The sequence below is a fragment of the Piliocolobus tephrosceles genome, unplaced genomic scaffold (assembly GCF_002776525.5).
Source record: "Piliocolobus tephrosceles isolate RC106 unplaced genomic scaffold, ASM277652v3 unscaffolded_40, whole genome shotgun sequence".
NCBI classification, from domain to species: Eukaryota; Metazoa; Chordata; class Mammalia; order Primates; family Cercopithecidae; genus Piliocolobus; species Piliocolobus tephrosceles.
The window spans coordinates 1,348,851-1,363,569 of record NW_022324309.1 but is presented as its reverse complement, the minus strand read 5'-3'; the positions used below and the strand labels follow the sequence as shown (position 1 = coordinate 1,363,569).

General features: G+C 34.6%; 1 protein-coding gene across 1 annotated transcript in view; it reads right to left on the bottom strand.

Annotated features, from left to right (window-relative positions):
* The window catches only part of LOC113224820 (receptor-type tyrosine-protein phosphatase zeta-like), a 193,107-nt gene that overhangs the window by 133,362 nt on the left and 45,026 nt on the right, over positions 1–14,719 (bottom strand). The window contains exon 3 of the mRNA XM_026454314.1: positions 1,111–1,176. Within this exon, the coding sequence (XP_026310099.1) occupies positions 1,111–1,176 (66 nt within the window). The remainder of the gene's footprint in view (positions 1–1,110; positions 1,177–14,719) is intronic.

Sequence of the window (14,719 nt, the reverse complement as noted above, 5' to 3'; positions counted from 1 at the left end):
AAAAAAAAAAAAAAAAAAAATGAGGAAATAAATATAATTTTAAGAGTAAACTGGATGCATAACTCTATAAATAAAATATATAAATTCTGGATAATAAAAACTGTCCTAAAAGGGTCATAGTGGCTTTTTAAGTAGCTATTCCTGAGGAGAATAAAGTAATGATTTTTACGTTCTTCTTTGTACATGAACCTATTTTCTAAATTTTCTACAATGAACATTTACTACTTTTAAGGTAGCAATTAAAAAGAAGAAAGAAAATACATCCTATCTACAAAATTCAACATGCTTCTGCTTCATCTATTAAGTAAAATTGACCAGGCTCATGGTAAAGCCCTTGTAATGATTTTATCTTATCAACCCAAGCTTATTGCTAATGAGTACTCAACTCTAACACTCAACTCCATCCCAGATGGTTACTAGGCATATCATGGCTCACCTAAATTCCACTCATATTCTTCCACTCAGGGCTAGAACTTTCTCTCCCAGAGTTTCTGATAATGATTTTTGGTTGTTAACTATTTCAAGCCAAATTCAGATGTTCATAATGTTCTAAGCAAAGTCTAGTAATGTGACAAAATCATTTTATACTCTAATGCCAATGAATAAACAACAGTAATTCAGAAGAAAGCTCCTTCTGAGAGCAAGAATCCTATCAATTAAATTTGTTAAAGGAACAAAAATAATCGTTAGCATGATCATAACAACTCCAGCAGCTGACATTTATTGAGAGGTTTCTGTTTAGAAGTAGGCTCTCTGACAAGTGCTTCACACTTTATTTATCTCATTTAATGCTCAGAACAGCCCCCCATTTCACTGTTGGAAAAAAACAGAGCCCCAGGTTATGCTATTTCTTGAAGGTATATAGACAGCTTGGGCCTGAGCTTCAAATACAGTTTGGGTGGATGTCAATAAGCCCTACATTACCAAATTTGTTTATGGAAAGCACATAAGATATCATTTTGTATTTTATATATCTATTAATTAATCTAACTATCCATTTAGCTAAGTTGAGATGATGTGTTGTGCTACAAAGCTTCCTTGTATATATAAAAACAGATACAAAACAATAAAAGTTTCTGCTAAATCTCATTATATAAGTAATATGTTTACCTGTATAGGACCAGCCAATCTCTTCAACAAGTTTTCTCTGTTGTCTGTAGTATCCATTAGCCCAGTCTACAAAAAAGAAAAACCAAGGAATCAGTATGTAGAAAAATATATGTCCAAAAATAAAAGATGCCCAAATTATTCATACCATAAATAGTTCTTGATTACTTATTTCCATGTCATTTTCTCAACGTGTTCTCTCAACCTCAACCACCACCATTACGTTATACATTCCAATGCTCTTGTTCTGGTAGCTAGTGAAATTTTAGAGGTTGTGTTTAAAGGATGCTGACATTCAAGCAGAAACAAGGTACATATTTAGGTAATGAAAGAGCAGCTTAGAGGGGTTCAGCCCCAAAGAGGGACTGGAGTCAGAAGGGACAGCTTGTCATGCCTCCAAATTTTTGTTACCATTCCCTAAGTCTAATGCCTGAAATCCTACTGATTAAAGATACCTTTACATTTACAATCCAAGTTTTATCTGAAAAATGCTTCTAGTGTACCCAGAATTGATCATGCTTTCGAAGTTTGCTTCCATCCTAATGCAAAACAAAATTAGTTGCTGTCAGAAAGTAGAAATTAAATGTGCATATGTTGTTTGGGAGAAATGTTATGTCAGATAGAGTGAGTGAATCTGTCCCTTGGAGGAACAGAGATGCTGGAGTTAGGTAATGCAATGGGAAACCTAGGGCCATAAAGGTAGTGAATGCCCCATGACCCAGGGACAGAGTCTCTAGATCTAGAGCATGGGGCAAGGGATAGACAAAAGAAGATGGGTGAAAACCAGTCTCACTCTGCATAATTCAAAATTTTGCTGGGAGCCACGCCTGCATCCAACAAATGGGAGTGTTCAGATTCATTCTCCTTCTTGTACGATTGTCCCTTAATCCCTGACTGTACTAACATTAATACTTCATCTCAGCTACATAGTGGGTAAAATAAATCTTTGCAGGACAGGTTTGGAACCTGATTGGTGATGGCAGAACTGTTTATGTAGAGAAAGCTACAAATAGCTAGTTTACAAATGTACTTGTAGAACATTATTCATTCATACATTGACACTCTGTTTATATAGTATGAAATTACTTCTTATTATCTGTATACGTTTGTTTTCTCTATTGGATGCAAATATCTCAAAGGCATTTCAGAGTTTATTTTTCTTTCTTCCATGTTATATACTCTCCGATTATTACAACATGGTAATAAATTACTATTTTTTAAAAACTAAAAGGCAGGCCAGCTATCAGAAATGCACACTTAAAATTCACAGGTTATCCAAAGCCAAAATCTACTTTGGAAAAATAAAGGTGTTGGTCGTGTTTAAATTTTTAAATATCTATATATTAAGTAAATATTCTATTGGGTATATAACACACTTCAACATAAATCTATTTTTTACAACAGTTTTATTAAAATATAATATATGTATCACACAATTCATCCACTAAAGTGTACAAATCAACGGCTTTTAGAATATTTGCAAAGTTTTGTAACCATTCCTGCAAACAATTTTAGAACATTTTCATCAGTCTAAAAAGAAATTCCATACCCTTAGCTGCCACCCCACACCCACACCTATCCCCCAGCCCTAGGAAAGCACTAATATTTTTGTCTATATAGATCTGACTATTCTAGACATTTCCATATAAACAGAGTGATACAATACATGGCCTTTTGCTATCACCTTCTTTCCCGTCACATAATGTTTTTGAGGTTTATACATGGCACAGCATGTATCAATACTTCATCCTCCTTCACTGTCCAATAATATTCTATCATAGGGTGACCAGGACAGCCTTAAACTTCCCCTTGGTTTGACTAAACTTTAGAAAGAGTTGTTCCTGACCATAGGCCCTTGATTTCCCTTTATTATAGAATTCACTGTAGGAATACTGTAATTGTAATTCTTTTTTTTTTTTTTTGACGGAATCTTGCTCTATCACCCAGGCTGGAGTACAATGGTGTGATCTCAGCTCACGGCAACCTCCACCTCTCGGGTTCAAGCAATTCTTCTGCCTCAGCCTCCTGAGTAACTGGAATTACAGGCGCACGCCACCATGCCTGGCTAATTTTTTTAATTTTTAGTAGAGATGGGGTTTCACCATGTTGGTCAGGCTGGTTTCCAACTCCAGACCTCGTGATCTGCCCGCCTTGGCCTCCCAAAGTGCTGGGATTACAGGCATAAGCCACTGTGTCTGGTTTGTAATTCTTGTTCTACTCCTGTGAGACATAAATCTTTTTAATAGCCACCCGGTAACTTTATAATCCAGAAATGTACCTCTCAAGGACCTGGGAACCACCTCTTTGAAAAGTAATCAGCAAGAGAGACAGTACCTTTGTCTTCCAGTTTAGGTGGGAGGGTAGGAGCCTAACTTCAGTGGGGCACTTTGCTCCAAGTTGTAAAAACGACTTCCTGTCATAAAGATTCGAATTTACTAAGATAAACTTAAATTTATTTAGATAGACTCATATCTTTATGACAAGAGGTAGTTTAGATAAAGCCAATCAGCAAACACAGATAGCTTATGGCCCTGAATGTCCTGCAGTTCTTTTCCACAAGTTCACTCCAGCACTTAAAAACCTGACCCAGCCTGCTTCATGTGTGTTGAGTTCAGACTTGGATCTAGCTTCTCTCCCCTACTGCAACAGCCTTGAATAAAGTATTTCCTTCCTGTATAACTTTGGTGCAATTTTTGTTTTGACAATTGAATATATCATATTTTATTCATCCATTCATCACGTAATGCATACTTGTGTTGTTTCTAATTTTGGGCTATTACGAATAATGCTGTTATGAATATTCATACATAATTTTGTTTCACTTTCTACTTACAAATGAAATCTTAGGCTCACAATTTATTTTTCAAATAGGGTTGTTCCATAAAATGCTAGTTATTTAAGACTAAACTGATTTAAGTTAAATCCTGGGGTTAAGAGTTTCTTTATTACAAATGAATATATACAACTGGATATTAGAAAGGGCCATAAAAGCTTACTGACTGAGACTTTTAACAGTCTAGAAAAAAGTAGTTTCTATTTTAGAAATAAGAAGATTTACGCCAAAAAATGTAAGTGGTTTGTACAGGCAGCAAGTGATAAAAAATGGAAACCATAATGCAGGGTCCCTGACTTCCACTTCATTTATCCTCCCTCAATATCAAGGATTCCTGCAAATCCTGAGTTACCGGTTACTCTCCTAAGGTGCTCTGCCTCAGCAGCAGCCTCTATAGCATGCTTGCCTTCAAGAGATATAAAATAGTGCAAAACAATACAGCAGGCTACAGGTTCATTAGCAGGAATTACTTGGACAAATAAATTATAAAGAATGGACTGTATATGTGATTTAACCTGGCAATCAACTGAAATTTTCACTGAAACTTTGCACTGGCCATAGGAAAAAAATTCCTTGACATTTCTAATATATTTTAAGTATAAATATTTTAGAAATGTAAGACATTTTGTTATGCATTGTGGTGACTTCAGGAGATCAGATACCATGCAAAACCTGTATTTAACAAGCATTCTATTGAAATAAATAAAACAGTAAGCTCTTGTTTTAATGATTCATTCTAAAGGAGAACAGCAAAACATCAGCAGAATTTTAGCTTTCCTTGTAGAGTTTTATCCCTACACAATGAACATTTATCCTTGGTTTTTAATTACTTACATTAAGAAAGCTTTTTCAATACAAGATTCCCAGGTGTTGGTAGCTCTCTTCAGTTCCTTTATGTATTGTTCCCTTAATTGTTACTTCAAACAATCCGTTACACATTCATATGCTAATTACATAGTGCTTGGGCGTGAGAGAGTACCCCACTTTAAAAATTCTACTTAGAGGTCTGATAGATGAGATGTGATAGCTCCAATGAACAAGAAAAAAAGAAGCTGGGTTCACTTTTTTGTTGCATTATATACTTTGAAAACCAGGAAATTCTATATAAAAAAGAATCTATCAAAAGTGCTTACACATTTTAAGACCCATTAAAATAATGAAATAAAGAATTTTTTTTCTGTTTCTGTGGATTTCAGTTTCTTTAGTTTGTATATTTTGTTTCTTTCCATTTAAAATATTTGACAAGGCTGTTATGGTGTGACTGTTTTGTAGTGATAAAACTAAGAAATTTCAGGAAGTGACTGTTCACACGATATACAACAAGAAAATACATATTAGCAAATCTTTTTTAAGGTTATCTTAAAATTTGTCCTAAAAATATTCTTCATGAAGCAGCTTTCTAACCTCCTAACGAAATTCAGAGAAATTTGGTTTATATTATGTCAGATAACCTAAACATTTTCCTTTTAACCCATTCCACCTTGAACTTACCTTGAGCATTTACATATATGCAAACATGTATATATACAAGGATATATAAAAATACATATATTTATTTAGTATATGTGTTATACATACATGTTTCATTTCTGTTTACTTATGTAAAGGAAATCAAAGTTTTGTCTTCCTTGATAACACCCTATCAAGGAAAACATCTTTTCTCAAATTTTTTAAACTCCCCCGCCAAGTTAAAATCAGGGTGCTCATTTCCTACTAAAAAAAGTCATTATAAATGTTTTGAATTCTAAAAATGCTTCTGATTGTGGCCTTGCCCTAAAGAAGGTCTGTGTTTCATGCTGATTAACATGAAACAGAAGACTGAAGCAGCAAGATAAATCTTCAATTTATCACCTGCATTCTACTAAAAATTCTAGCAGCAGTGCTCTGACAAAATACACACACAAACACATATACACGTTATTGCCATAAAGTGGTCAAAATATTACTATAATAGAGAGAAATACAGTGCTCCTAAGAAAATGAATTTTCAGATAGAAAATAACCATAAATCTAAGTTTGAAGTCTAGGATTTCGTATCTCTTAAAGTGAATTTGTCCAAGGTAGATGATAGTTCTTGCTATTTCACATCCTTTAAAGAAGTTACTAAAGAATTTCCGAGGACAAAAAAAGGTAGCAGAAGTCTAGAAATGTGGCAAAGAAATGACAGAATTAGAGATGAACCATTAAAGACCTTGAAGAAGACTGACAAGGAAGAGACCTGGGGAAAGGGACTGAATGTTCCAGGTAGAGGAAAAGGCATGAGGACCAAGAAGTGAGAAATGACAGAACTCAAGATTTGAGAGGCCAGGCAGCGCTCATGTAGGATCTTCATAGATCACTAGGAACTTATTTTTGGTGACAGCTCACTATCCATCTTCACACTTTTAACTTTCATCCTACTCTCTCTTCTTACCTAGATTTCTTTCAAAAGCAAGGAGGTAGTCTACTGAGTTGACTGAATGGCACTGAATGTACTTCATATGTTGCACATATTTTGAGGAAAATTTTCAAAGAAGAGTATGAAATAATCCAATAAATATTTTAACTGAAATGAAAGGGATTGGATGTGTGCTTGTGAAGAAACATAGGTGGTTTGTGAAGGCTTGAAGAAGGACTTAAAACCCTCTGGAGATAGTATACTGTCATCAGAGTGGTTATCATCCACTAAAGAATGTGACAGTAAGACATGCTTAAGACTGAAGTGGCATTGATAAACAATGGTTGATAGTGACAGCAGTCACAATCATCTGTCACTGGAAACAAAATAAGTATTTTCCCTGAAAATAAAATAAAAAACAGAAATTCCTTTAAGAAGAGAATCAACTGTTTTTTTGAGGCGGAGTCCCGCTCTATCGCCAGGCTGGAGTGCAGTGGCATGATCTTGGCTTACTGCAACCTCCGCACCTCCCCCAACACCTACGCCCTGGGTTCAAGCAATTCTTCTGCCTCAGCCTCCCAAGTAGCTGGGATTACAGGCATGCACCACCATGCCCAGCTAATTTTTGTATTTTTATTAGAGACAGGGTTTCACCATGTTGGCCAGACTAGTCTCGATCGCCTGACCTCAAGTGATCTGCCCGCCTTAGCATCCCAAAATGTTGGGATTACAGGCACGAGCCACTGCGCCCAGCCAGAATCAACTTTTGATTAAAGAACACCTATGAACACATCACCTGGTTATTAAATACTTTGTATCTTCGGATGTTCTACTATTGTTGTCTTTCTCCATTTGATAAGAAAGCTGAGTTTATGACCCAAATGATCTAACCCAAAACCTTGATTTGCTAAGACAAACTTTCCAAGTAAAATTAAATTTGCCCACGAGTACAGAGTCTACAATATTATACATGGCAAATTTTCTCTGTGGATCTTCCTGTCATTCAATGTTAAGGATTGGCTTGCTGTCAAGTTAAATGATCAGATAGCTTATCTTTACCCATCTGGAATGTAAATTTTTTTTTTTATTTTTTTATTTTTATTTTTTGAGACGAAGTCTCGCTCTGTCGCCCAGGCTGGAGTGCAGTGGCCAGATCTCAGTTCACTGCAAGCTCCGCCTCCCGGGTTTACGCCATTCTCCTGCCTCAGCCTCCGAGTAGCTGGGACTGCAGGCGCCCGCCACCTCACCCGGCTAGTTTTTTTGTATTTTTTAGTAGAGACGGGGTTTCACCGTGTTAGCCAGGGTGGTCTCGATCTCCTGACCTCGTGATCTGCCCGTCTCGGCCTCCCAAAGTGCTGGGATTACAGGCTTGAGCCACCGCGCCCGGCCGTAAATTTTATTCAGTATATATGCAACGACATTTATGAAACCTAATTTAACTAATTATGGTAATTCAGATAGTATGGTTTGTTTAGGCTATAGTAATAGTTCAAACATTGCACCTACTGTTAACCACTTCAGATGTCACCAAAAGACCTAAAAAATACCATTTTTTTATAGTATATATATCAAGCCATTTGTTTTCCAATTTCAGCTACCTTCCAGTGTTAGAAAGCAGAGTTTTGGTTTCCTCCTCTCTTCAAAGGCTTCAAAATGAAAGTACTTATGAATGTCTCAAAACTTAAATAGCATCTTTATGCAAGAATAAGAGGATATTTTAATTTATATCATTAAAAAGAGGTAATTCTGGAAAAACATGAGTTATAAGAGTCCAGGTAACCTTTTTATTTAAGAGTAAGTTTAAAGAGATGAAAAGTAGATGCCTGAGGCACTATATAATCAAAATGGTAAAAATCATTTAAGGAGATGGAAAGTTTGAACATAAGGATAATGGAAAAGAACAAAGGGAGTCATTTCTTACATATGCTTATTTTGGTAGTGAGACATCCAGTTAAATGCATATGTCTCACAGGACCAAGGAAAGGCTCAAAGGTGAGCAATTAGATTTTATTGTCTCTTAGACACTGGACATGCTTTCAGAGACAGAATCTCTATGTTGGTAATTTGTCTACTATTCAAGCTTTTCAATGAAAGCTCAAAATAGTCACAGGCTAATCTTGATAAGTAGTGTATTTTCCTATACTTAGATGCATTTAAGCTAATGTAATTTATCTATATGTCTAAAGTTGAGGTTTTTGTTAAAACATATTAATAATTTTGATCTTTATGACATAATAAAGCATGCCTATTTCAAACAAATTAGAAAATATACAGGTAGCAAAAATACTTCAAAAATCACCTGTAATTCTATGTACTATAAATAACTGCTATTAACAGTTTTGCACATGCACATATGTTTCTCTAGATGTTATATATTTATATATAATAAATTTGGACTTTACTTAAATTCAATGACACTATTTGGTAACCTGTTTCTTTACATGATAATGAATCACTGACATATTCTCAATTTAATAAATATTATTTTACAGCATCATAACAGTTCACTTAAAGCATTCTCTACTTTTTGGATACTAAAATTAAAAGTTGACAATGTCAGAAGATTTATTTCTTGAGCTTAAATCATATACATGAGGATAGTTTCTATTCAACTAGTTTCGCTTGAGCTTCAGGTATAAAATAAAATCTGTAGATGAAGTACCACATTTTTTCCTGTCAAACTTCTTCTACAATATCAACGAAACACTAAGCACAAACTCGTTATTGTACTACAATCATTATAGTTACCTAGTTTTATATCTATAACTAACAGTGAATTCGTTTCACCATAAGAGAAAAACCCAATGTTGATTGCTCAGCGATAATGGGAACAGAGACAGAAATATCAACCTGTGTACAAATAACAATTAAAGGAACGAGCTAAAAATAATATTATAAGTGAGAAGAGAACCCAATCTGTGATGAAAAAGTATATAAAAGAGAGTAGAAAACACAATTCATCAAATGACAAATATAATGTGTTATTATATTTATGTATTATGTTAATATATGCTATTAAATTATCTTGCCATAATAGTGTTATTTAGCAATGTAAATAAGATTGCTGTTTTGAAATCTTATGCTCACGTACTTTCACTGAAATCTGACGCAGAGCAAGAACATCTGCCGTGCCCCCTTCCGATTGGGGTCGCTCAGGAAGTTCTGGACAACTGGTACACTCAAATAGCCAATTAGAGGATACAATGGGATTCCATTCACATTTACCATGGAAAGCACAAAACACCAAGAGAGTTCATAAAGGAACAAAGATATGAACTATTTTTAATATAAAAGAAAATGCAAATAAATGAAGAGACTTACTACATTCTTCAAAGGAAACATTGAATTTGGGGAAGTTGTGGTTTTTTTCCCATATTAATGAATAGGTCAAATCTCACTAGGATGTTTCTAACTGGAGAAATTTTTCTAAAATTTATATAGAATAATAAATGGAGAGTAATAATTGACTAGAACAGTTAGAAAAAGTGTAAACTAATAAAGGCTTGGTTATCAATTACTAAAAAAAATGAATTGACAGGCAGATCAATAGAAAAAAGCAAACAGCACTAACACAGAACCTACTATAGATGCAAATTTAATATATGAGAAAGGAAACATCACAATTAGATAAGGAAAATTATGAAGGTTCAAAAGTTGGGAACACTGTGAAAAAATTAAATTATACTTCACACATACATAAAAATAAATTCCAAGCGGAATAAAGAATGTTTTAAAAAAGACGCAGAAAAACTATTTACAAAGTGAACATTAAATTAATCATTAAGATGGGGGATGCCTTTCTATGCATGAAAAAAAGGATATTATGAAGAAACATTTATAACTATGATTATACAGCACTTAAAACTTGTATAGAGAAATGTTTAATGAAATACAAATTGTAAAATTAAGCTATTGATAAATGTTAAAATACATTACACAAATATTACAATATATTCCACACACAAAATTATTACAAATCAATAAGGGAAAATATGAGCACAAAAGTTTTAAAAATGCAATTACAATTAATACATTTATAAAGAACTGTGAGACTTTACTGGTATCAAAGAAACAGAAACTAAAATAACATGAAGATAGCAGTTTTCCAGCTAACCGGTTGCCAAAGGTTTATTATTACTTTTTAAATATTCAGTGATGATCCAGAATCTTGAGATGTTTCCTTATATATAGGTAGAAGAATGAACTACTATAAACTTTCTGGAAAATGAGTTGACAAGGGTTATCAAGATCCTTAAAACTCTTCATATCATTGGACACAATAACTCTATTCCAAAGAACATATTTTAAAAGATTAACAGAGATTAACATGATGTGACAAGATGTTTACAACATTGAAAATAATGGTGAATAACTATAAAATACGTTAACATACAAAAAGTGGGGGAAGTTTAAATAAATTATATAAGGTTCCTAATATGAAATGAGGTGAAGCCATTATATTTTCAAAAACATTTATTGATTTTTTTGAAATATACATGATATAAAACATTATCAATAGGATACAATTTTATAAATAGTGCATATATACAGAAATGTAAATTTCTTTATGTGGTGCCATTGGGAGTGATTTTTATTTTTTCATATGTTCTTATGTTTTCCAAGTATTTGATGAGTTTTTGTTAAATATTTAAAAAATTTAAAGTGTCTATGCACTCTGAAAGAATGTCTCTGATTCTACAACTAGATAAAGATAAATATGTAAAGATGTTTTAAGTATTTTACATCTTTAAGACTGTAAAGAAAAATTTGAAATCCATTTTTAAATCTTCTTCCAAGAGACTGCATGATAGATGCAGCATTAACAGCATTTTAAAGTTAAGCTTATGAAATAATAGCCAAGTTGACACATAGTAGGCAAGTTAAGTACTTTAGCTACCAAGATAATGAAAAACAAGAACCACAGCAAAACAGGAAGTGCAACAAACTCACAGATCATCTTATTGGCCATGATGATCAGATGTGCTGGGTCTTCATTTTGTGGGTAAACCTTGAAGTAGTCTTACTTTAATTTTTATCGTATTTCTAAAACAGCACATTTTGCTTAGATAAAATTAAACTCAAATGTCAGCGTCTATCCATTAAGCAGGACAATCTGGCAATTTTATGTGTTAACAACCTGTTCTGAAATAGGTGTCGGTCATGTTAAAGTTGCTGCCAGGAGGCTGACTGATTCACTGTATGGTTATGTCTGGACAAGGCAGAGTTTCTTGACTCCTTTCCCAGTGTATTGACTGAAAATTCATTTTTGGCATGAACTCCTTTTTTAAAAAACTGGTCTAGAAATAAGAAAATTTTATTCCCAGGAAGCATATTTACTATAATAAACTGATAATTTTTCAATGGATCTGTAATGATGTAAGACATTTTCAATTTGCCAGTATCTTTCATAAGCCACTTGCTATTGCTCATTAAAACTACTTAAGCTTGGGCAATATTGCAAAAAGAAATCAGGATGAGCAAGGGAGATCTGTCTAACTTTAACTATAAACACATATATTTTTTATGCCTCTTCTCACTTGATTCTTAAGATCGAAATCTTAGATTCTGCCTTTAAGTGATGACCTTGGACAAGTCAAATCTCTTTGCTTGTATTTCCACAACTTAAAAATAGGGGTATATATCTCTTTAAGTGGTGACCTTGGTCAAGGCACGTCCCTTTGCTTGTATTTCCAAAACTTAAAAAAAGGGGTATATATCTCCTGTTTACTTACAATGGTACTGTAACAAGAGATAGGGCATGTGTAAAACCATTTTGAGCTCTTTGTAAAAAATGTGCTTATAACAACACTTATCATTTCCTGACTTTTATTTTTCAGGCATTTGAAATTTTTCTTTCAATAGTGAAGCAACTTTTCTTAAATGAAACAACAATGTGACATTTATCTAAAGTGCATAGCATGTTTCTGTTGTCATAAATTATTCACTTGTTTTCTGATGCTATCTGATTCTTAGTCTGAAGTGCTCTTCAGTTTTAAGGATAAGTATGGACGCTCACTGCACATGGAAAATACAAATCCTGATATTCAAGGATAAACTGTTCCCCTACAGTACTATGTGAACACTGAAAAACAAAATATTTAATTTAAATCAAACTTGAGGAACTACCCTTATGTAATCTAATTATATCTTTGCGTTGTACTTTTTTTTTTTTTTTTTTTTTTTTTTGAGGCAAAGTCTCGCTCTGTCGCCTAGGCTGGAATGCAGTGGCGCGATCCATCTACGCTCACTGCAACCTTCGCCACCCTGGTTCAAGCAATTCTCCTGCCTCAGCCTCCCAAGCACCTGGGATTACAGGCACCCACCACCAAGCCTGTCTAATTTTTGTATTTTTAATAGAGACGGGGTTTCACCATGTTGGCCAGGCTGACGTCAAGCGACCTCAAGTGATCCACCCGCCCCAGTCTCCCAAGTGCTGGGATTGCATGAATGATCCACTGCGCCCCACCTGTATTGTAAATTGAATACATTTTTTAAAGTAAAATTTCTCAGAGTACTTTCCTTGTTTCAGAAAAGACTAAAGGCAGATTAAGATCACTATTTATTTAAGAGCTTATACTGTTTATATTTTGAAGAGTTCTTCATTTTAGAACCACTTTCTCCACTAGCAATTAAAAAAAATTAAACAGTTTGATGACATCTCTAATTGGTAGGCTTTTAATTGTTAATTAGCACCTAGCTATATTCATCACTGATTTTGCTCATAACTGTACAAAAAAGATTACATCTACTGCTTTATTGGTATGTAAAAATGTTTCACTGCCAGTAGACTATGAGATGATAATTACTATTTATCATTTTATTTCCTTGTATTGTAAAGTTTATTTGAAGTGAGCGGAAACTGTGCAAATCCTGTTGTCTCAATGAGTGCAGCTTAAGTATGGTCTAGCTGGCTAGCAGAATCATTTTATTGGCTTCACATTCCTCTGCAGGACACTTTTAGTCCCCATCCCATGCCTCTACCCTTTGCCAAACATCTCAGTTGTACTCTCTTTTCTTTCTCACTTTAATACTTGCATTCTCCATGGAACCTGGTGTCTCCACAATGCCCATTCTGTGAACCCCCAAAGTCAGCCTTAAGAAGCGAGGATTCACTTCAACCACCAATCACAATATGCTTATCTTCAAGTCCTGTAATTGGTGACCTATCCTGACCAATGACAGCACTGGGTCTTACTGGCCCACTGCTGCAACACCATTTCCCAAATTTTGCCTGAAAATTTGAATGCCCTCTGCAGTGGCAGATGTTCAAAGTTGCTCATTGGGTTGCCCAGATTACACAGGTTTACTGCACTCAGAGGAACAACATTTAAAACGCATTCCTGTTCAGTACATAATTAATAGTCTTGGAAAATACATCCCATTAGTTGCTTTTATACACAATTACAAATTGTTGGCCAAGGGTTAGATATTATTTATTTTGGAATAGTTAACTTATTTGGAACAAATATGCTTTCTCTCCAGGTTTATTGTTCTGTTTGTGAGGATGTCAAGAGACTGAACAAGTTAATGCAGTGTTTTTGGCCAGGACGCTGCTGGCATTTTGCCTTGGACTTACTAGGCCACTGGGACACCTAGAGATAATTAACATACTCCTGCACTGTCTAACGTGATAATGGTAACGGTTAAATAAAAAAGAGCATTTTTTTTTTTTTTTTTTTGAGATGGAGTCTCGTTCTGCCGCCAGGTTGGAGTACAGTGGTGGGATGTCGGCTGACTGCAACCTCCGCCTCCCAGGTTCAAGTGATTCTCCTGCCTCAGCCTTCTGAGTAGCTGGGACCACAGGCATGTGCCGTGACGCCCATTTAATTTTTGTATTTTTAGTAGAGACAGGGTTTCACCATGTTGGCCAGGATGGTCTCGATCTCTTGACTTTGTGACCCACCTGCCTTGGCCTCCCAAAGTGCTGGGATTACAAGTATGAGCCACCTTGCCCAGACAAAAAAGAGCATCTTAAAACAGACCACAGGTAGCATCACTGCACATCAAAGGAGCTAGCTCTGTGGGCAAGTCAATGTTTCTCTCTAAGTCTAGGAAAAAGAAAAAAGTGTTTTTATGAAAGGATTTACACCTTGGAATTTACATATCATATAACACAAAGACAAAGATATAGAAATGTAACCTATGTTTTCCTTAATAGATTTTTTTAGCATCTAAGTGATCATACCTTTCAGAAGTTTATACTTCTGTCATTAATTTCACTAATGGCAAATATTATTTTGACAGAAGATGTTTATCTGATAAGCTATTACAGATCTAGCCAAGGATACACTGATTAACCTTGGAAATAAGATCACATAATTTTGTGCTCAAGCAGATTACAAACTAGAGCAAATGCCTAAAGTTCTTTAATACGTCATTCAAGTTCATTGGCAAATTAAGAA